Below are 20650 nucleotides of genomic sequence, written 5' to 3'. Positions count from 1 at the left end.
AAGGCACCATAGGCCATAAAGATAAAGTCCTCCCCAGGCCCCACCCCTGCTGGTCAGAGTCCACCCTGGGGAGGAAAGGCGGATCCGAGGGCCGAGGGCCGGGAGATGAGATTGGCAGCCTCTGTGCCAGGAAACACAGGTCTGTGAGGGAGCAGAGGCGGCGGCTGCGTCTCTGGAGGGACCCCTCGTCCTGGAGGACCCCAGGCAACTCATGGACCTTTCCAGACCCAGAGGGAGCCTGTGGAGGGAGTTCTTCCTCGTGGGTGAGAGACGCTGGATGCTGGATGAGCTTCCTGGGACTGAGGGAAGGGCAGCTAGGAGCAAAGTGGGGAGGAGTGGGCTGGGACCATCCCCATCCAGGGGCACAGCCAGAAACTCCCAGAGCAGGGATGGGGGAGAGGGGAGGGGGCAGGAGCCTCAGCAGGACTTTCATGAGTTCACACACCTGGGCACAGCTTGCCCCTAGACACAGCCCTGTACAGACCCACAGATGTGGTGTTACACACACACACACACACACACACACACACCCCTGCATTTCTATCCATGCCCAGGAACCTTCACCCTCACCTCCCTGCACTCACCTCCCACTGGGTGCCCCAATCTGCCCCATCCCCTTCCCCACCTTGCAGGCCAGATCCCTTCCCAGCCCCTCACCTTTCCCCAGGACACTCTGTGCCCACATAGAGCACGACTGTCCTGCTTTACCACATGTACTGTCCTTGAACAGGTCCAGTGTCCGCACATGAGGCCTGGAACCAGAGGCTCAGGCATCTCTGCCTCCTCCACACGGCTCAGACTTGGGGTTCAGAGGGCAGTGGACACCTGCCATGTCATATGTGGTGACAGGCTCTCACCTCCATTCACACCCACTCCAGTGAATTTAGATGCAAAGTCAAAGACATGTGGACAGTCTCAGGGGAGTTTCTCACCCAATCATCACTGAGCTCCCCCAGTGTCCAGCCTGTGCTTAGGAGTGCCGGGGACTCAGTGGTGACTGAGACAGGGCAGCCCTGCCCTCCTGGAGCCCATAGTCCAGGGCAAGAGCTAGATATGTGACCAGACTCTGAGGACCCCCAGAAGTCAAGGCTGGGATCGGGGGAGCCCAGGAGGAGCTAGGGGGAGCTCAGAGGGGACAACTGACGCAGGCTGGGGTGGAGGAGACATCCAAGCTGAGACCTGAGTGATGAGTAGAAGTGAGTCAGCAAGGAGGATGCAGATGGAGAGGAGAGAGCAGGAGTCAGTGTGCCAGGAATGGGGAACAGCGTGTGCGAAGCCTGGAGTTAGGAGGAGGTGTGGTGAACCAAGAGAGCTATGCTTAGGCCCGGGGCATTCAGCGTGGCAGTCATATCTTCTGATACATAACTACACAGATAAATGAGTGAGTAACTGAACAGGATGGGGTAGGTGAGCTCCACAAGGAGGCTAGATGAGTCACAAATACCAACTCCGGCTGAGTGTCTCATATGCCTGCCTAAGAGTTTGGACTTTATCCTAAGAGCACTGGGGAGCCATAGAAGGTGCTTGAGCAGACGAAAGCAGAGTCACAACTTGGGCTCATTAAGATTTAAATAACTGTCACATGAGAATGCATTGGAGACTGCATGGCCAGGGAGGAGGGCTTGGGAGAAGATAAGGATAAAACGGACCAGGGCAGGGGCTGACGGGAGGCACAGGAGGGGACAGGCTGGGGACTCTACCAGGAACCAGAAACTCTTGCCTGGTTCACTAGTGTTTCTGGAAATCGTTTCCTGGACGGTGTCGATCTCTCTGTGTCTTTTCTCCTTGTCTTCCTCAGCCAGTCTGCTGGCCTGCGGGATCTGCCATGCCTCTGGCCAAATCTTCATCACCCAAATACTGGGGATAAAGGGATATTTGACTATCCTTGCCGTGGACAACGTCCCCGAGGATGTCCAGGAATACAGCTGGTACCGGGGTGCAAATGACAGCGCGGGAAACATGATTATGAGCTACAAACTGCCCAGTACCAGGCAGCCTGGGCCCATGTACACTGGCAGGGAGAGGGTGAACAGAGAAGGCGACCTGGTGATCAGGCCGACTGCTTTAAATGACACAGGAAACTACACCGTTCGGGTGGTTGCCAGCAATGAGACCCACAGAGCAACCGGCTGGCTGGAGGTTGTAGGTGGGTGAGCAGGTGCCCCACTTCCTGACTCCCAAGGAGAGCTAGACATGGCAGCCCTGGGAGTGTGAATGCTCAGAGATCACCCTGTTCCCCTCCCTCACCCACCTCTGCATGACAATCGGAACCTCGGCAGGTGGGGGGACATTCACTACCTTCAAAGTATTTGAATTGATTGTCAGTGTATTTATCAGCTTCCTACTGCTCCATAACAAAGAGCCACACACGTAACAGCTTAAAACAGTACCCTTTCATTATTGCATCATTTCCAGGGGGCCCACAGCCCAGGTATATGGCTGAATCAAAAGACCAGGTGTAGCTGAGCTGAGGCTTCTGCTCTGAGTCTCACAAAGCTTTGGCCAGGGCTGTGGTCTCATCTGGTGCCTTAACTAGGGAAGTCTGCCTCCAGGCTCACTCAGGATGCTGGCTCAATTTATTTCCTTGTGGCTGTGGGACTCAGGGCCCAGCGGGCTGCTTACTGGTTGTTAGACAGAGACCCTTTGGGTCCTAGAGGCTGTTGAAATCCCTGCCATGTGGCTGTGCCCACTGGCTTCTCATACCATGGCTGTTTGTGTCTTCAAGGCCAGCTGGAGTGTCTGCTAGGACAGAGGCTTACATGCCATCAGGTAATGATGGCAGTGATATTCATTGGCCTTTGTCATATTCCACAGGTTAGAAGCAGCTCCTGGGTCCCCCTCACACTTGAGAGAAGGAGAGGACACAGGGCATGACACCAGGAATGGAAATCAGGGAGTGGCCCTGGAATCCTGTGTACCACGGACAGCTCCTGGGGGCTCTGAGGGGGAGGGGACGTGAGGATAGAGTTGGGAGACAAGCAGTCCTGTATTTGACAGTGGCTGCAATTACAAACCTCATTTGTGTGCCCACTGTGTTCCTCAGTTTCCTCATCTGTAGAGTGGGGAGGAACCTACCATTGTGGTCTGTTGCAGTGCTGGAGGGAGTATTCATGAAGTGAATGGGACTCCAATAATGGAGCAGTATTGTGTAGCCAAATGCTACCTCTCACTCAGAGCCTCTCATGGCTCCTGGATGAGGGTCCTGGTTTGGGGGTTCAGAAACAATGATTAGTCCACATGTGCATGCCAAGAGCTCACCATGACGGCAGCAAACACCACGGCAAAGGCCCACACCTCAGCAGCCTCATTGCCCTGTGCCTACTTCTCTGCCCTTCTTAGCTCCCTTGCCAGGATTCCAGATCTTATCTAACAGCTCTTAGCTTCTCTCATCATGCCCAGAAGTCCCCTGGAGAGGAGTAGAGCTTGGGGAAGCAGATCCCACTTCTAACTGTCTTCTCCTTCCTGCTTCTCCCAGAGTTGGGAAGCGATCCGAGCCTCTCAGTCAATGCCACCTCCCTGGTAGAGAACATGGATTCCGTGGCTGCCAATTGCCACACCAATGCCACCAACATCACGTGGTATGTGAATTATGGACCCATATCTGGCAGTGACCGGATGAGAATTTCCCCAGACGGCAAGAGCCTCGTCATCCTCAGGATTAGGCGTTCTGAGAGAACTCTTCAGTGTGCAATAGAGAGTTTCCCAGACATCTTCCAGAGGAGTGAAGTCATCTCTCTGACTGTGTCCTGTGAGTGGTCTGGGTTCCTGGGACTGGAGCCAGGGGTGGGCTGAGGGTCTTCTGGGGATAGGAATGGGTTAGCACACGTCGAGCTGGAGAGAGGGGACATACTGGGCCAGCCTGCAGTCAGCTTGATCTGGGTTGGAATCAGCTTGAGCTCTTGAGCCCTGTGGACTCGGGAGCTGTCCTCGCTGCTCAGTACCGTGGTACACTCGAGTTTGAAATGGGGACTCCAATCTCCATTTCTAAGATTAGAAATGGTCAGTGTGCCTTTGTGGAGGTCTGCTTTTGTGTAAAGAGGGGACTCTTACAACGATTGTTTCTTAAATTGATGTTCAATTTATTAAGTTTTCAAGCCCTCGAGCCTTCAAATTCTGCTCATTAATTTCTTTCTTTTCTCCTACATTTAGTATAGTCACCGTCACTCTGTCACTGAAATTGAACAGACTATGCGCCCTTAAACAGTTTTATTTAAATTTATGCATTCCATACATTCTTTTTAAATTATGCATTCCATACATTCTTTTTAAATTATGCATTCCATACATTCTTTTTTCTTTACAGCCCTTCAGCTGCCTACCTGGGCAAGTTCACAACCCAGCAAGACCCACACAAATTCTCAGACAGCTCTTGTAAATCTCACACACTGAACTTATAAATACATCAACACTTAGATCCTTTCCAGTGTTCCGGGACTGCTCACAGAGTTTAATAAACTCTTCTAATCTTTCAACTGAAAAACATAATCAAACATTTAAAATCACTTTTACATCTGGAACCCTCTAGTGGTCTGTCAGGTTTCCTAAAGCACAGGCTATGCGCCCATGGAAGCTTGGGTTGAGTGGTGAACAATTGCTGACCGCCACACAGCTGTTTACAGGTCAGGCTTGGAACCAAAACCCACGATCCAGAGGCTGCAGCTGCTCAGGCTGGTTGCTCCTGGCCCTGGGACTGGCTCGATCTTTCTGTGTTAGTTGGAGTCATAAAGTCCTATGCCTCTTCCTCTGAGCCTCATTTTTTCCCACCAATAAAATGGTTCAATAGTGGAACTAGTCACATGGGTTGTTCTGGGAATTCAACAAATGTGGGGACAGGCACAGGGCTTAGAACAGTGCCTGGCACACAGTAGGCCCATGTGGTTGCTTTTGCTCCACCAGTGTTTGTTGTTGTTGTTGTTTTGAGACAGAGTTTCACTCTTGTTGCCCAGGCTGGAGTGCAAGGTCGTGATCTTGGCTCACTGCAACCTCCGCCTCCCTGGTTCAAGTGAGTCTCCTGCCTCGGCCTCCTGAGTAGCTGGGATTACAGGCATGCGCCACTACTGACGGCTAATTTTGCATTTTTAGTAGAGATGGGGTTTCTCCAAGTTGGTCAGGCTGGTCTTGAACTCCTGACCTCAGGTGATCCACCCGCCTCGGCCTCCCAAAGTGCTGGGATTACAGAAGTGAGCCACTGCACCCAGCCTTACTCCACCAGTTTTCTTACAATGTGAAGGGAACCGTGGGGTGGCCCCTAGTAGTCCCTTCATTATGGAAGACGCTCCTCTGGTTATTATTGTTGACACAACTGCCTTGCCTGGCGTGGGTCTAGGGGTCAGCTTGAGGTGTGCTGTGGGGAACCCCCCAGCTGGGGAAGTTCTTCATGAGACGGGACCCCCGAAACGTCAGAACCACAGCCCTGGGCCTCCTGCCCTGTCTCTACAGATGGGCCCGACTATGTGCAGCTGAGGAGCAATCCATATGCCTTTAATGGCATCATGAAAGCTGAGATCGGCTCCCATGTGGAAATGGAGTGTGTCGCCTATTCTTTGCCGGCTCTCATGTACCGCTGGATCCACAACGGCTCCCTCCTGAACGTCTCAGATGCAACGGTGAATCTCTCAAGTCTGGCCTGGGAGCAGCTGGGCAGTTACCGATGCATCGTGGAGAACCCTGCGACACAGCTGACCTTCTATGTGGACATCAGGATCCAGGCCCCCCGTGAGTGCAGCAGCTCCCCCTCTCGGCTCATGCTCTGTACATCTCCCTGCCTCCATGCCCTGCTAGGCAGTGCCCACCCTCAGGAGTGTCACCTCCACCCTGCCATACCATGCTCACAACTTCTGGGTGAAATCTCCCCATCCTTTGAAGTCTGGGTTCAAAGCTGCCTCCTCTGTGAATCCTCTGGAGTCCTCAGATCAGAGCCAGGGTGGCTCCCAGGGGGATAAGAGTAGCTTATAGACATTGGCTGAGCACTTACTATGTGCTGCCTTTGTTCTAACCTGCGTGACCTTCACCAGCTCTCCATGGACTAAGTGCATGTGATTAGCATCACCTCCATTTTACAGGGGAGAAAACTGAGCCCCATGGAGTCTGAGTGTTTTATTCAAGGCTTCATCGCTCCATAACCCATGGAAGAGTGGCATTCAAGTTCAGGCGGGCTGAACCCACAGCCTATGCCCTCAACTGCTCCCCTCAGCTGCTCCAAGATGAGGAATTAAAAAGATGCAGGGATGGGATGGGTGGAGGGGAGTAGAGATTTGGCATGGCCATGGCGTCAGAAACTTGGCTTGGGAGTGAGTTTGTAAATGGGGAAAGCATCTTCTCAGCAAATCCTCTGCATCAGGGAGAGAGATTGACGTGCTCAGGGAGAGAGCAGAGGAGTGGGGCAGGTGAATGCCGGACTCTGCAGCACAAGGTTCTGGGTCCAGATCCCCACTCTGCTGCTGCCCATCTCCAGGAACCCGGGACAAACAGCTCCATCATTGTGACACTCAGTTTCCTCAACTGTAATGAAAGGATAAGAATCCCTGCATGAAAAGGGTGCCGTAAGAGTAAAATAAAACTGTGCAAGAAAGTCCAGGAGATGTTGCAGGATGTGGTCTGCAGACTTCAGCCACATCGCACGACTTCCTAAGCACCCGCTATGCACCAGACACAATGTGTGCATTCAGCCCTCCAAGTCATCTGTTCACGTTTTTCTCTTCCCCTGGACTCCGAGCTCCAGGAGGGCAGAAGCTGGGTGAGATTTTTGTTTGCCATTTGTCCTCAGCGCTTGGCACAGTGCCTAGCATATAGTTGCTGCTCAGTGAACATTTGTGTAATGAGTTAATGACCCTGTGTCACCCCCTTCCAGTCACTGTCTCTCTCCTTACGAGGGTTTATTCTTCTCTATTCACTTATGGCTGCCTGCAGTTGAGACCTCTCTTTGCTTCATTGTCCTCTGTCCACTTCCCAGCTCGAATGTCAGCCCCATGGGTGCAGGGAGTTTGTTTTGTTGGCTGCTGAATCCCTGGTACCGGGAAGAGTGCTTTGTTGGTAATAGATGTTGACAAATCTTTGAAGAACAGATGTGTGGTTGAGTGAAGAGATGAGTGAACACATGAACGGGTGAGTCGTGGTCCTGACCCCCGGTGTCCTCTTCCTCCAGGGATCTTACCTACAGTGTTCTCCATCTCGGAACCCATAGTGGTGCTCCTCATCGGGTGGACAGTGGCGGCTGGCGTCTACCTCTGTGGAGTCCTAATCCATGCTCTGATCAACTGCTACTCAAACAGGTTCCCTCATTGCTCTGGGTCAAGGGTGGGGTGTTGGTTGGGTGTTGGGCCTCAGGGGCCAGCCTTCCCTCCAGACAGGGAGGCAGAGCCAGAGGGGAAGGGATAAGCCTGGAACTGGGTTGTCAGGGATCATCTGGGGCAGATAGCTCAGCTTCCAGGACCTAAAGCTGATGGGAGCAAGGTAAGGTTTAGAGCCAGCCACGCTTCTAAACAGCTGTGGGGTTTCATCCAGCAATGTCCCTTCTCTTTAGAAGTTTCTTTGTGTTTACAAATGGATATTAAGGTTTATTAGAGGGACAGGTTAGAAAATGAGAAGTGTGCATGTCAATTCCTAGGACACAGATGTCCCTTGCTACAAAGTGAAGTTGGGGAAATAGGTATCAGCCGTCAACTATGCAGGGAGAAGAGATTGAGTGGTGGGATGGTAAGGGTCTGGGTTCAAACCCTAGCTCTGCTACCTGTAGGCTAGGTTACCTTGGGTAGGTCACTTCTCCTCTTAGCTCATCCTCAGCCCACCTGAAGAATGCAAGGAGCAACTCCTGCCTGAAGGGTGATGTGGGGGTTAGAGACACATCTTGGAGGATAAGGGGACTTGCAGTGTTCTCAGCATAGGGTAGACCAGAGTTTCTCAACTTCAGCACTATTAACATTGGGACCATCATTCTTTGATGAGGAAGGGGAGGCAGTAAGGCTGTTCTGTGCCTTGTAGGACATTTAGCAGCATCCCGGCCTTTACCAGTTAGACGGTAGTAGTAACTACCACCAACACCCCAGTTCAGAAAACTAAAAATGTCTCTAGACACTACAAAGATCACATGGAAGGCAACCCCAGGAACTCCACTGCATGGCAAGAGAACAGAGTTCAAAGAGGAAAGAGAATTCTCATATTCAGGGAACAGCAGAGAAAAGGGGATTGCAAAAGCAGACTGAGAGAGTGGCCATGACCTGGGGGAGGTTCAGGTCAATGGCAGAAACAGGAGCCTGGGAGGTCAGCAAAGTCTTAGAAATGCAGGGCTGTTGGCCAGTCTTCAAGGGAGGTCTCAAGATACAAGGTCTCAGAGAATTCAGCTGAGCAGGAGTGGGCACCTGCCTTAGAGCAAATCCTCCCTGGGGGCGGGACCCTCCTCGACCTGGAACCACATTTTTCAGAAGGGCTACGGAAGGTGCCAGGGTTTGGAGTGGGGCAGGGAACTCGTGTGGACAGGCCTCCGGGCTCCCTCCTTGTTCCCGTAAATGGACTCCATTTGCTTTTGTGGGCCCCTCCCCCATAAAAATATTAAAAACTATATTTTACCTCTCTGTTGATATAAATTATAATGTATAAATTACAGGGCGGCTTTTTATTTAGCTTTTTCTTCTGATTTTAGAAGAAACTGAAACATTTTTGTGGGTCCTAAAAGTATAGTGGGCTTTAGTGCCTCTGTGCATAATGATCCTGCTTCCACTCGAATTTCTTCAGACGAAAAGTTTCCAGGGGTTTCTATCCTGGTGTCCAAAGCCATTGATAGAGACCTCCAAGGTTTCATTCATTTGTTCCTCATTTGGTTTCTCAGTCGCCCCATATTTCACCAAGCTCCTGGGTTTATTCTTAGGCCTCTGATGAGCAAAAGATGAACAAGCTGCTCTCCCTGCTCCCAGTAATGTTACGGCTGCCATGATCTAGCCCCCTCCCTTCAGCAGTCACACCTGCTCCCCTTCTCCCTCCCCCAAAGATCATCCTGCAGTTACTCAGATTTTAACCGTGACTGGATCTGGATACCACCCAAAAGACACAGAAGTGGCATTTCCTAGAATAAATGGTGGGGCAAGGTGGAGCAGAGGAGACACACAGCCTCCATGTACGGGTTTTCACTAACATGGTATCTAAAGACTTTAGAAGATACATGTTAAATTATCTTAGTATTTAGATATTGAGCCTACTTATGATTATTACATGGTCCCTTCACGAAACAGTCTATAATGTTGACCATACAGTGAGATAGCAGGCATTCAAGCCTGTGTGTGCTTTACTTCCCGTGTGCAAAATGGGATTAATACTGGTTTCAACCTCACAGGGATATCTCCTATGGGGATAAAGTAAGCTCTTCTGCTAAATGCCTTGGAACAAGGGTTGGTACACAGTAACTACTTCATAAAATCTCAGATATTATTATTAATGCCATCATATTATTCAATGTGCAATTCCAAACTGATTGTGATAAGCTCAAGAAAGTTCAAGAGGGTTTCAAAGAGCGTATCTGAATCACCTCATCTTCCACCACCTGGAAGGATCCCCCTGGCCTGGCAGAGCAACCTCCTGACAGCCAAAAAACCTACACCAGGTCACTGTACCATTCCTCTCAAGGGCGCCATGGTCTCTATGGTCTGAGACCTCCAATCTGATATGAGAGCAGGGGTCTGGGAGTCAGAGAAGCCAGGTTTGGAATATTCGCCTCTGTTCTGTTCTGGCTGTGTGACCTGGGGCAAGTAACTTTACCTTTCTGGACCCTCATGTCTTCATCTAAAAGTGGGGTCAATGTATCTGTCTTGCTTGGCTGTTGGGAGGGCTAAAGGTAACCCTGTCATAAGCTACAAGTGCCTGGCATAGAATCAGTGTGAAATAAATTACTATTACTACCTTCATCGTCATTGTTACCGCTGGTAATTAGACCAGCAGTGCCCTCTCCTTCCTCAGCTTCACCCGGCCTCTTTTCCCCAAACAATGGTACCTTCCTCCAGTGCCCTTGGAAATCTTTAGAAGTATGGGTTGTTGAGAACTCTCAGTGCAGAGGTGAAGCCCTCAGACCATCTCCTCCACAGGGTCCCACGTGGGGAGGGATTGGGTTTGGGCGGGGTCTTGGTGGGGAGCTGGGCCCCTTCACCTCTCTACACCCAGGATTCTCCCGTGTTTCTTAGAGATCTGAGATGTGACTTCTTCCCTGATTTCTCCCCATAGGACAAATCGGGCCACTTGAGTGTCCCCCTCAGGCCTGAGGACAAGACCAGCGGGCAAACAGGTGAGGAGAGGGTGATGGAGAAGAGCTGGGGGTCCCCATAGGGTCAGCAAGGCTGGAAAGGGCCCAGGGTCTCTTTGGAGGTGACTGACAAGAGAGGGACTCAGCCAAGTCACACCAAGGTCTGGAGATGGATGCTCTGGTGGGACATCTACAGACCCGGCCTGGGACTGGGGGAAGACGTCATGAACAATGTGACCATTGGGCGCTCCATCTGCCAATCAGAGCTGGCCAATGGGGTGCAGGCCGGGGCGGGCCATGCGCAAAGCTGGGCTCTAATTCCACGCACTTCCTCCCTTCCTCCCTCAGCTCCTGTGCTTCCAGCTTTTCAGATATTGACCCACAGAATCAACAGCCTGCTGCAAACTTAAGGCCAAGGAGTCCCCACTCAGTGGTTGCTTCATTGAGTGCCGGGTGAGAGAAGAGACCTTGGAACCAGGCAGGGATTAAATTCCAGCTCTGCCCTGAGTAGCTGAGTAACCTGAACGCAGCCCCAGTGAGGTTTCTCCATCTGGAGGCACCGTGGAACCGTTAAGTCGGCGTGATGAGCACATCTGTCGGCTTAAATATTCACTTTTCTTTGGTGACATTTAAACTCCTCTCTTTTAGCTATTTTGAAATATTCAGTTAATCCAAATACATTATTCTGTTATTTGGAACAACATGGATGAACCTAGACGTTGTTATGTTGAGTGAAATAAGCCAGGAACAGAGAAACACAAATACCCTACAATCACACTATATTTGGAACCTAAAATAGTCGACCTCAGCGAAGTAGAGAAGAGAATGGTGGGCACCAGAGGCTGGGGCGGGGAGTGATTGATTGGATGGGGAAAGGGAGAGGTTGGCCATCAGGCAAGCATTTTCAATCAGACAGGAGGAAGAAGCTCTGATGTCCTGTTGCACAGCATGGAGGGCTGTTAATTCTACAGGAATCAGCCCAGGACTCCTTTGCTGGAGGGGTTGTGAATCCTCAAACTGGCCTGAGTTTCTGCAGTTTCTCACTTTAAAGGGTCTTGATCTCCAAGTACTCATTGCCAGCGGCCTCCTGTCTCTGTGGGTACTGAGGGCCTCACATTATGGAAACTGAGGGATGCATAGGGGATCTCTCCTGCCTCTGAGGAGGGGGCGGCCAGGGCTGAGGGAGCCTGGTGTGGGGGGCTGTCATCTGCCTGGGATTCAATCTGGGTCACTGAATGGAGAGAGAGAAGGGAGTCAGAGTAGAGCAATGGGGCCAGCAGGTGCCAGAGTCCAGGAAAGAGACCCAGGAGTTCCTTCCTCCATCCAACCCATGTACAGTTTGCTGAAATCTCTTTCATACCTTCCTCTAATATTTAGTACTCAATTATCACCTTATTTGGTGTTTACTAATCTGATTAACTTCCAACAACAACTCCATAATAAGATTTTTTTTTTCTTTTTTGAGATGGAGTCTCGCTCTCTTGCCCAGGCTGGAGTGCAGTGGTGCTATCTCAGCTCACCGTCTCCCAGGTTCAAGCGATTCTCCTGCCTCAGCCTCCTGAGCAGGAGAGACTACAGGCACGTGCCACCATACCTGGCTAATTTTTTGTGTTTTTAGTAGAGACTGGGTTTCACCATGTTAGCCAGGATGGTCTCAATCTCCTGACCTCGTGATCTGCCTACCTCAGCCTCTCAAAGTGCTGGGATTATAGGTGTGAGCCTCCGCACCCAGCCCATAGTAAGATATTATTACTGTTTCCATTTTACAAATTTGAAAACTGAGGTAGAAATGGTAAGTGCTCTGCACAAACTCCCTCTTACACCAGGACCCAATGCAGTCGGTTCCTTCTGAGCCCAAAGCCTGGCCTCCTGTTGAGGCCCACTGTGTGTGAGGCCCTGAGGCGGTTTTAGATGGACCATGGCGGACACGGAAGACGTGGGCGCTGGCCTCCTGCAGCTCACTCTTTAATTGAAGGAGGTAGCAATAAATGACTGTCATATCTATGTGTGAATTATGATAAGATAAGCAGAAAGAGGGCAAGTGAGAGAGAACTACAGGGCCTTGATACAGACGTGGCCCCTGCCCTTGGGAAGCTCTCAGTTTGGTGGTGTGGGGAAGACAAGTCAGTCAAAGAAATTGTATCCCTGTCACAGGAAGAATAATGGCCCCTCCGAAATGTCCATGCCTCAACCCCCTGGAACCTGTGGCTCTGTTACCTGACATGTCTAAAGGGATTTTACAGGTGGAATTTGGTTAAGGATATTGAGATGGGGAGATTCTCTTGGATTACTTGGGTGGGTCCAGTGGAATCACAGGGATCCTTACAAGTGAAAGGAAGAGGGTATAATAGAAAGATTGGAAGATGCCAGGCTGCTTGCTTTGCAGACAGAGGGAGGGATTGAGCCAAGGAATGCAGGCACCTCAAGAAGCTGGAAAAGGTGAGAAAGTGTACCACCCCCTGGATCTTCCAGAAGGAACTGACCCTGATGGCCAATGCCTCGATTTTAGCCCAGTGACACCCATTTTGGGCTTTTGACTGTCAAAACTTTAAGTTAATCTATGTATGTTGTTTGAAGCCAAGAAATGTGTGGTCATTTGTCACAGCAGCCACAGGAAACTAATACAGACTCACACAGCGGAGAGCGACAGAGGCTGCCTGGGAGGCTCCTCCTTCATCTCTGCCCTTCCCTGCTGCTCCCCTGCACTGCAGATGCTCCATGGAACTGTCAAACACACACACACACACACCACATCTCAGCACTGCTATTATCAAGGTCACCGCGACCTCCACTTGGCTGAGTCCAGACGTCCACCTTGCAGTCTTCTCCTTCCTGGACTTTGCAGCAGCAGAGGACCTAACTGCTCACCCTCCCTACACAGAAGCACTTCTTGACTCGACTACAGAACGTTGTTCTTTCTGGGTCCATTCACCTTCTTGGCAGCCCTTTCACCAGATGCGCCACATCTCCCTGACCCTAAATATCAGAGCTGCCCTGAGCTCTCCTTCTTTACTTTTGTTTTATGACCTTATCCACTCTGTAGACTTCACGCCATCAATAGACTGATGACTTCCAAATTTACACCCAGCCTACTCCCCTCTCCTGACTATAGTCCTTGATCCAATAGTGTACTTCAAACCCACACATTCTTGTCCAAATTCACACAAAATGCAACCTATTCTATCTAAACGTCTCCTTCCCCCCGCCCCGTATCTCTCTTTCTCTTTTTTTTTTTTTGAGAAAGAGTCTTGCTCTGTCACCCAGACTGGAGTGCAGTGGCTCACTTATAAGCAACTTCAGCAAAGTCTCAGGATACAAAATCAATGTGCAGAAATCACAAGCATTCCTATACACTGATAACAGACTTAAAGAGAGCCAAATCAAGAACGAACTGCCATTCACAATTGCTACAAAGAGAATAAAATACCTAGGAATACAACTAACAAAGGATGTAAAGGACCTCTTCAAGGAGAACTACAAACAACTGCTCAAGGAAATAAGAAAGGACACAAACAGATGGAAAAACTTTCCATGCTCATGGTTAGGAGAATAAAAAATGGCCATACTGACCAAAGTAATTTATAGATTCAACACTATCCCCATCAAGCTACCTATGACCCTCTTCACAGAACTGGTAAAAACCACCTTAAACTTCATATGGAACCAAAAAAGAGCCCACATAGCCAAGACAATTCTAAGCAAAAAGAACAAAGTTGGAGGCATCACACTACCTGACTTCAAACTATACTACAAGGCTACAGTAATCAGAACAGCATGGTACTGGTACCAAAACAGAGATAAAGACCAATGGAACAGAACAGAGGTCTCAGAGGCAATGCCACACCATCTGATCTTTGACAATCCTGACAAAAACAAGCAATGGGGAAAGGATTCGCTGTTTAATAAATGGTGTTGGAAAACTGGCTAGTCATGTGCAGAAAGCAGAAACTGAACCCCTTTCTGACACCTTACACTAAAATTAAGTCCAGATGGATTAAAGACTTAAACATAAGGCCTAACACCATAAAAATCCTAGAAGAAAACCTAGGCAAAACCTTTCAGGACATAGGCATAGGCTAGGAAAGACTTCATGACTAAAACACCAAAAGCATTGGCAACAAAAGTCAAAATAGACATATGGGATCTAATTAAACTCCAGAGCTTCTGTACAGCAAAAGAAACAATCATTAGAGTGAATCAGCAACCAACAGAATGGGAAAAAATTTTTGCAATCTACCCATCTGACAAAGGGCTAATATCCAGAATCTACAAAGAACTAAAACAGATTTACAAGAAAAAAAAAAAACATTCAAAAGTGGGTGAAGGACATGAATAGACACTTTTCAAAAGAAGACATTTATGAGGCCAGCAAACATATGAAAAAATGCTCATCATTCCTGATCATTAGAGAAATGCAAATCAAAACTGCATTAAGATACCATATCACACCAGTTAGAATGGCAATCGTTAAAAAATCTGGAGACAACAGATGCTGGAGATGATGTGGAGAAATAGGAACACTTTTACGCTGTTAGTGGGAGTGTAAATTAGTTCAACCATTGTGGAAAACAGTGTGGTGATTCCTCAAGGACCTAGAAATAGAAATTCCATTTGACCCAGCAATCCCATTACTGGTTTATAATACAATGATTTATAATCCAAAGGATTATAAAGACACATTCACATGTGTGTTCATTGTGGCACTGTTTATAATAGCAAAGACCTGGAACCAAGCCAAATGCCCATCAATGATAGACTGGACAAGGAAAATGTGGCACATATACACCATGGAATACTACGCAGCCATAAAAAACAATGAGTTCATGTCCGGAAACCATCATTCTCAGCAAACTGACACAAGAACAGAAAATCAAACACCGCATGTTCTCACTCATAGGTGGGTGTTGAACAGTGACAATACATGAACACAAGGAGGGGAGCATCACACCCTGAGGTCTGTTGTGGGGAATAGGGGAGGGACAGCGGGGGTGTAGGGAGGTTGGGAAGGGATAACATGGGGAGAAATGCCAGATATAGGTGACGGGGGGATGGAGGCAGCAAACCACATTGCCATATATATACCTATGCAACAATCCTGCATGTTTTGCACATGTATCACAGAACCTAAAGTACAATAAAATATATATATTTTTAAAAAAGAACAGGCGGTGAATATACAGACAATGGAGTATTAATTACCCTTTAAAAAGAAGGATATCCTGCGACACCTTACAACATGGGTGAACATTGAGGATATATGTTAAGTCAATCAACTAATCACAAGGTGAGAGATACTGTATGATTTCACTTATATGACGTATCTAGAGTAGTCAAATTCATAGGGAAAGAAAGTAAAATTGGTGGTTTCTGGGGCTGCAGGAGAGAGAGAAAGATAGGAAGGAAAGGGAGGAGTTGTTGTTTAACAAATATGGATTTTCAGCTGTGGCTCAAAGAAGCCCAGGTACAACTTGGGCCATTGCTTCAGAGGGTGCAAGCCATAAGACTTGGTGGCCTCTACGTGATGTTAAGCCTTCAGGTGTACAGACTGCATTGCAGATGTTAAGCATCTTCCCTGGCCTCTACTCACCATATGCCAGGAGCTCCCTCCCCTCCCCACTGTGAGAATTAAACACGTCTCTGACTGAGAATGCCCATGCAGGTCCAACCACCATTCTTCCTCATCTACAGGATGCCAGGGCCCGGGCTGACCCTCCTCTCCCTACCACAGTGCCCTCCCAAGCAGCATCCAGGGACTTTGTTAAAACACAAATCAGACCAATCCCTCTCTCGCTAAAACATTTCCATGGCTGCTCATCTTATGAAGAAGAAAATCCTAGCACTCCCCATCTACCAGGCTGCACAGGACAGAGCCCCTGCTGACCTCACCAGAGGCACTTCACCCCTCACTGTGGGTCTGCACTCTCTGAGCGGTGCGCACTGAGTTTCTCAGACATCCCAGGCTGTCCCTTCACCAGGTGCATGGCTCTTGCAAGTCCCTCCTGCAGGAATGCTCTCCCTAAGGCAGCCCTGTCTCCCTGTTTCAGCTCAGAGGCCGTCTCCTCAGAAACGCCTTCCTGATTCTATAAAGCACGCTACTCCCTCTCATCACGCCTTCTTCACTTTTCTGAGTTCCTGTGGTTTCTGTGGTCTCCTCACCACGTCCCCTTCTCCAGCGAGGCCAGAGCTCCTGTTGCTCCACCGGCTCCCAGCTTTTCCTGCCCCAGCCACCCTCCCAGCCTCGGTCAGGCAGGACTGGAGAGGCTGCCTGGGGCACCAGGACTCGTTTCTGGTCAGCCTCACGCTTGTCTTCTCGCCTGAGAAGGTTGGGGTTTTCCCTGAGCTTCTTCCCTCCAAAACCAGATCTCTAGTCCCCCAGCCGCCTCTCCTTCATTCTGCAGAAGGTGCGCGCCTACTCTTCATCCTTAATGCCACACAGACAGGCTTGGGAAGCCCCACCCAGGCTCCAGACCCCGGAACTGCACAAGGGCACAGGTGGGCTCTGGAAGGAAGGGCGGGGACGGTGAGAGGTGCAGGAGGGAGAGGCAGGGGGTCTGACAGGGGTCCTGACAGGATCCCACCCTGGGGGGTGCAGGTGTGACCTGAGGACCGAGTCCTGAGGAGGGAGGGGCGAGGGCCAGGGTCCCGGTGAGAATGGAGAGCCCAGGAGTGGCTGCAACTGAGATGCCAAGGGAAAGTTTTGTCAAGGAGAAGGGGGATCTAGATCTTCCATGACCAGCATCACTGTGTCCTTTGGGTTCCAGACCTGATCCCGGGTTCCTCCCGGTTCCTCCCACCCCAGCTGTGTAACAGTTCAGGACGGGGCCCGAGGCAGCACTCCACCCGCAGCGCAGGTGCCACCACCCAGCCCTAGGCACAGGAGTTTGCGCTGTCCATGGTGCTACAGAAGAGAAGCGCCCAGGGGAAGCCCAGGCTCTGGACACATTTGCAGACAGTACTCTCCAAAAAGCTATTTTTTGTTCATTGCCACACTGTTTACAATAGCAAAGACCTGGAAACAACCCAAATGCCCATCGATGACAGACTGGACAGGGAAAATGTAGCACATATACACCATGGAATATTATGCAGCCATCAAAAACGATGAGTTTGTGTCCTTTGTAGGGACATGGATGAACCTGGAAACCATCATTCTCAGCAAACTGACACAAGAGCAGAAAATCAAACACCACATGTTCTCACTCATAGGCGGGTGTTGAACAATGAGAACACGTGGACACAGGGAGGGGAGCACTACACACTGGGGTCTGTTGGGGGGAAATAGGGGAGGGACAGCAGGGGGAGGGGAGTTGGGGAGAGATAGCATGGGGAAAAGTGCTAGATGTGAGTGATGGGGAGGAAGGCAGCAGATCACACTGCCACCTGTGTGCTTATGCAACAATCTTGCATGTTCTTCACATGTACCCCAAAACCTAAAATGCAATAAAATTTAAAAAAAAAAGCTACTTTTAGCTGCACCTCAATAGAACCAAATCTCTTCCAGAGGAATCACATTAAAGCAAAAATGAAGTCACCATGGTCACCCCACTTTCCTCACGTAAAACCCACTCTCCCAAAAATATAAAGCCCTTCAATAGTACAGCATTATTCTCAAATGATTTCCACCCAGGCACCCTCAACATCAGCACGTTACAAGGCAAGCAGGAGACTACCTATTACCAGAGGAGAAACTTGGAATCACCCCAATTTTTAGTGAGGAAAAAGTTTGCAAGTGCAGCACTTTATTACCGGTTATAGTTATAATAAGTACTCATTGGTGTGTGAGTGTGATTGAACACTCTGTGAATTATTAGTTTTCCAAAGAAACATTCAGTTCTTTTTGTCAATGCCCAAGGCTGTCAGTGATCTGATGCCTGTTGGCTTCTCCAGCCCCATCTGTTCTTACTCCAGTGTTTTTCAAGTGTTCCTTTTAGAAAGAATAACACAGCCCTGACGTGCCACAGCTGGCCTGGCACCCACAGCCAGGCTTTGTTGAAACTCCAGTTGTTCATTGTTTCAGAGGACATCAGCCCCAGAGAAGGACACTCTGTTACCATGATGGTAAAGACACGAACAACAACACTCCACAGTCATGTCTCAACACAGAAATAAGCAAGAACATTGTCCAAATCACAAATGTATGCACAAATTTTTGTTTGAACATTCGTTTTAAATTTTCTGGGATACATGCCAAGGAATGTCATTGCTAGTTGACATGATAAGTCAATGTTTACTTTAACTTATCAAGAAACTGCCAAGTGGTTTTCTGCGGCTACAGAATTTGTTTCCACTCCCAGTGGCAGTGTATGAGGGCTCAAATTTCTCCACTTGCTGCTCTTGCAGCAGGCTCCTGACATCCCTCTTTCATGCTTTATCTAGTTTTTCATCTGTCCCCACATCTATTAAGACCACACATCTTGCTTCCTCATCCTGCCTCCTCCCAGTAGACATCTGGCTTATGGGCTGCCTTCCTGAAAACTCTCTGGCTTATGGTTACATGAAGCCACAGAGTTCACTTCCAGTTATCAGCATAGGATTCTCCTTGGCCAGATAATGTGTGTTTAGCTTGATCCTAAATGAGTTTTAACCTAACACCCTCATCTGTCCTCTCCTACCTGAGTCTGGACATCAACTACCCATTCATTCAACAGGTATTGGGCACTTTTGACCTGTCCCAGAAATGGCACCACATTGACCTGTCCCAGAAATGGCATTAATAGTAAAGAAAAATGACCACACCAAGAACACACCCTCTATTCAAGAAGACATGGGATGCCAGAGAACCAATCCTGCTAGTGACAGTGGAGCTATGGTTTCCAGGACGAGAGTAGACGAAGGGGTTTGCCTGCCGCTATAACAGGATCCAGTAAAGGAGCTGGCCCTAATAGGTGAAGATGCAAATTCCTCCCTCAACCCCTGAGGAGTCTGACTGGCACTTCTGGGGCTATTTTTTATTTGGGGCTCAGGATGTTAAAAAACTGTAGAGAGGCCGGGCGCGGTGGCTCACGCCTGTAATCCCAGCACTTTGGGAGGCCGAGGCGGGTGGATCACGAGGTCAAGAGATCGAGACCATCCTGGTCAACATGGTGAAACCCCGTCTCTACTAAAAATACAAAAATTCAGCTGGGCATGGTGGCGTGTGCCTGTAATCCCAGCTACTCGGGAGGCTGAGGCAGGAGAATTGCCTGAACCCAGGAGGCGGAGGTTGAAGTGAGCCGAGATCGCGCCATTGCACTCCAGCCTGGGTTAACAAGAGCAAAACTCCGACTCAAAAAAAAAGAAAAAAAAAAAAAACTGTAGAGAATATTAATTACCCACTCATAATATAGTTGGCATGCACTATTCCCATATGTGCAAATTAACTCTTCACTGTGAACATATGCAACTTGGCATTCCACACTCAACTGGGTAGGGGCAGACTACCAGTACCACGGAGTTGATTTTCCCAAGAGCACCCCTCACCCTATGCTGGTGGGTAACACCTGGTGTGGGGGTGAGTGAGAAAGATCCCAGTAGAATAGTCTTTCTCCTCCCCACTCCTTCCCCTTCCACATATGAAGGCCATTCTTTATTCAAGAGAGACATGAAATTGGAGCAGAAGTGTGCTGAGAAATATTTAGCAACTGGATTTCCAAAAATACATATTCATTATAAATTTTACTGACAAAAAGCATGTATAGCACATAACTTTTCAATAATAAGAAAATGTACTATGCTTTTTATTGTAAATTTCACAGTCAAGTGATTCTCACAGAATGCTTTCACTGATTTTTCTGAACTCTTGCAACTTTAGCTAACTTATAATGGCAACTGATGAACAGTACACTGTGTAGTTATAAACGCTGTTGATATTTTAATTTACATTAAGGAGAAAGATGAAACAAATAATGAGATGTATGGTGGGGTTTTATTCTTTTGTCAGTGACAGGAGTAAACTCTGCTGAATCAGATAAGAGGTTTGGCATATCTATACTAGTAGAACATTTTCTAAATTTTTGTGCTATTTACAATGTAATGACTGCAGACATTAACATCTTTTAAGTTGCATTATTAGCATTTTCTCCATCACTATATCAAGTGTAGACAATCAGTACAATGACCAATCAAGCCTTGATGGACAATATTTGCCAATTTCTGCAGTGCAAACACTTCTACCGTGACTGACTTCAAGTAACAAGTGTGACTTGTGCAAAAATATAATTTCTGATTATTTCCTTAGAAGATATTTTAAGCAGAAACTGGATCACCTTTTCAAGGGAAAGTAATATGTTTGTAAGACTATGATGCATATTTACAAACTGCTTTCAAAAATGGCTGTAACATGCCATGTGCAGTGGCTCACACCTGTAATCCTAGCACTTTGGGAGGACAAGATGGGAGGATTGCTTGAGGCCAGGAGTTTGGGAAAATGGCTGAAAGTGTCCCATT

At 48.7% G+C, this 20650-nt stretch overlaps 1 protein-coding gene across 2 annotated transcripts; it reads left to right on the top strand.

The window, feature by feature from the left end:
* Positions 1-60: 60 nt before the first annotated feature.
* Positions 61-10928, top strand: CEACAM18 (CEA cell adhesion molecule 18). 2 transcript variants are annotated; one of them, XR_004264560.1, is made up of 7 exons: positions 61-263; positions 1799-2146; positions 3476-3748; positions 5440-5715; positions 6514-7271; positions 10207-10267; positions 10574-10928. XR_004264560.1 is itself a non-coding variant. In XM_032264325.1 (5 exons), exons 1-5 carry the CDS (start codon positions 212-214, stop codon positions 6516-6518), a joined length of 954 nt encoding a protein of 317 aa, XP_032120216.1. In that variant the 5' UTR covers positions 61-211; the 3' UTR covers positions 6519-7272. The 2 variants fall into 2 exon arrangements, 1 of the variants encoding a protein (XP_032120216.1); XM_032264325.1 differs by lacking the exons at positions 10207-10267; positions 10574-10928 and having other exon boundaries at positions 6514-7272.
* Positions 10929-20650: the final 9722 nt, after the last annotated feature.

This window comes from Sapajus apella, unplaced genomic scaffold, assembly GCF_009761245.1.
Source record: "Sapajus apella isolate SASKATOON/1434 unplaced genomic scaffold, GSC_monkey_1.0 scaffold144, whole genome shotgun sequence".
Classification (NCBI taxonomy): domain Eukaryota; kingdom Metazoa; phylum Chordata; class Mammalia; order Primates; family Cebidae; genus Sapajus; species Sapajus apella.
Note: the sequence above shows the minus strand (reverse complement) of the source record. Positions and strands in the feature narration are given on the sequence as shown.

Excerpts from the sequence above, each read along its gene's own strand:
- CEACAM18 (XM_032264325.1), top strand. The coding sequence starts at position 212 with ATGGACCTTTCCAGACCCAGAGGGAGCCTGTGGAGGGAGTTCTTCCTC. Across the intron at positions 264-1,798 it reads GAGGGAGTTCTTCCTCGTGG|CCAGTCTGCTGGCCTGCGGG; the intron begins GTGAGAGACGCT and ends TGTCTTCCTCAG. Across the intron at positions 2,147-3,475 it reads CGGCTGGCTGGAGGTTGTAG|AGTTGGGAAGCGATCCGAGC; the intron begins GTGGGTGAGCAG and ends TGCTTCTCCCAG.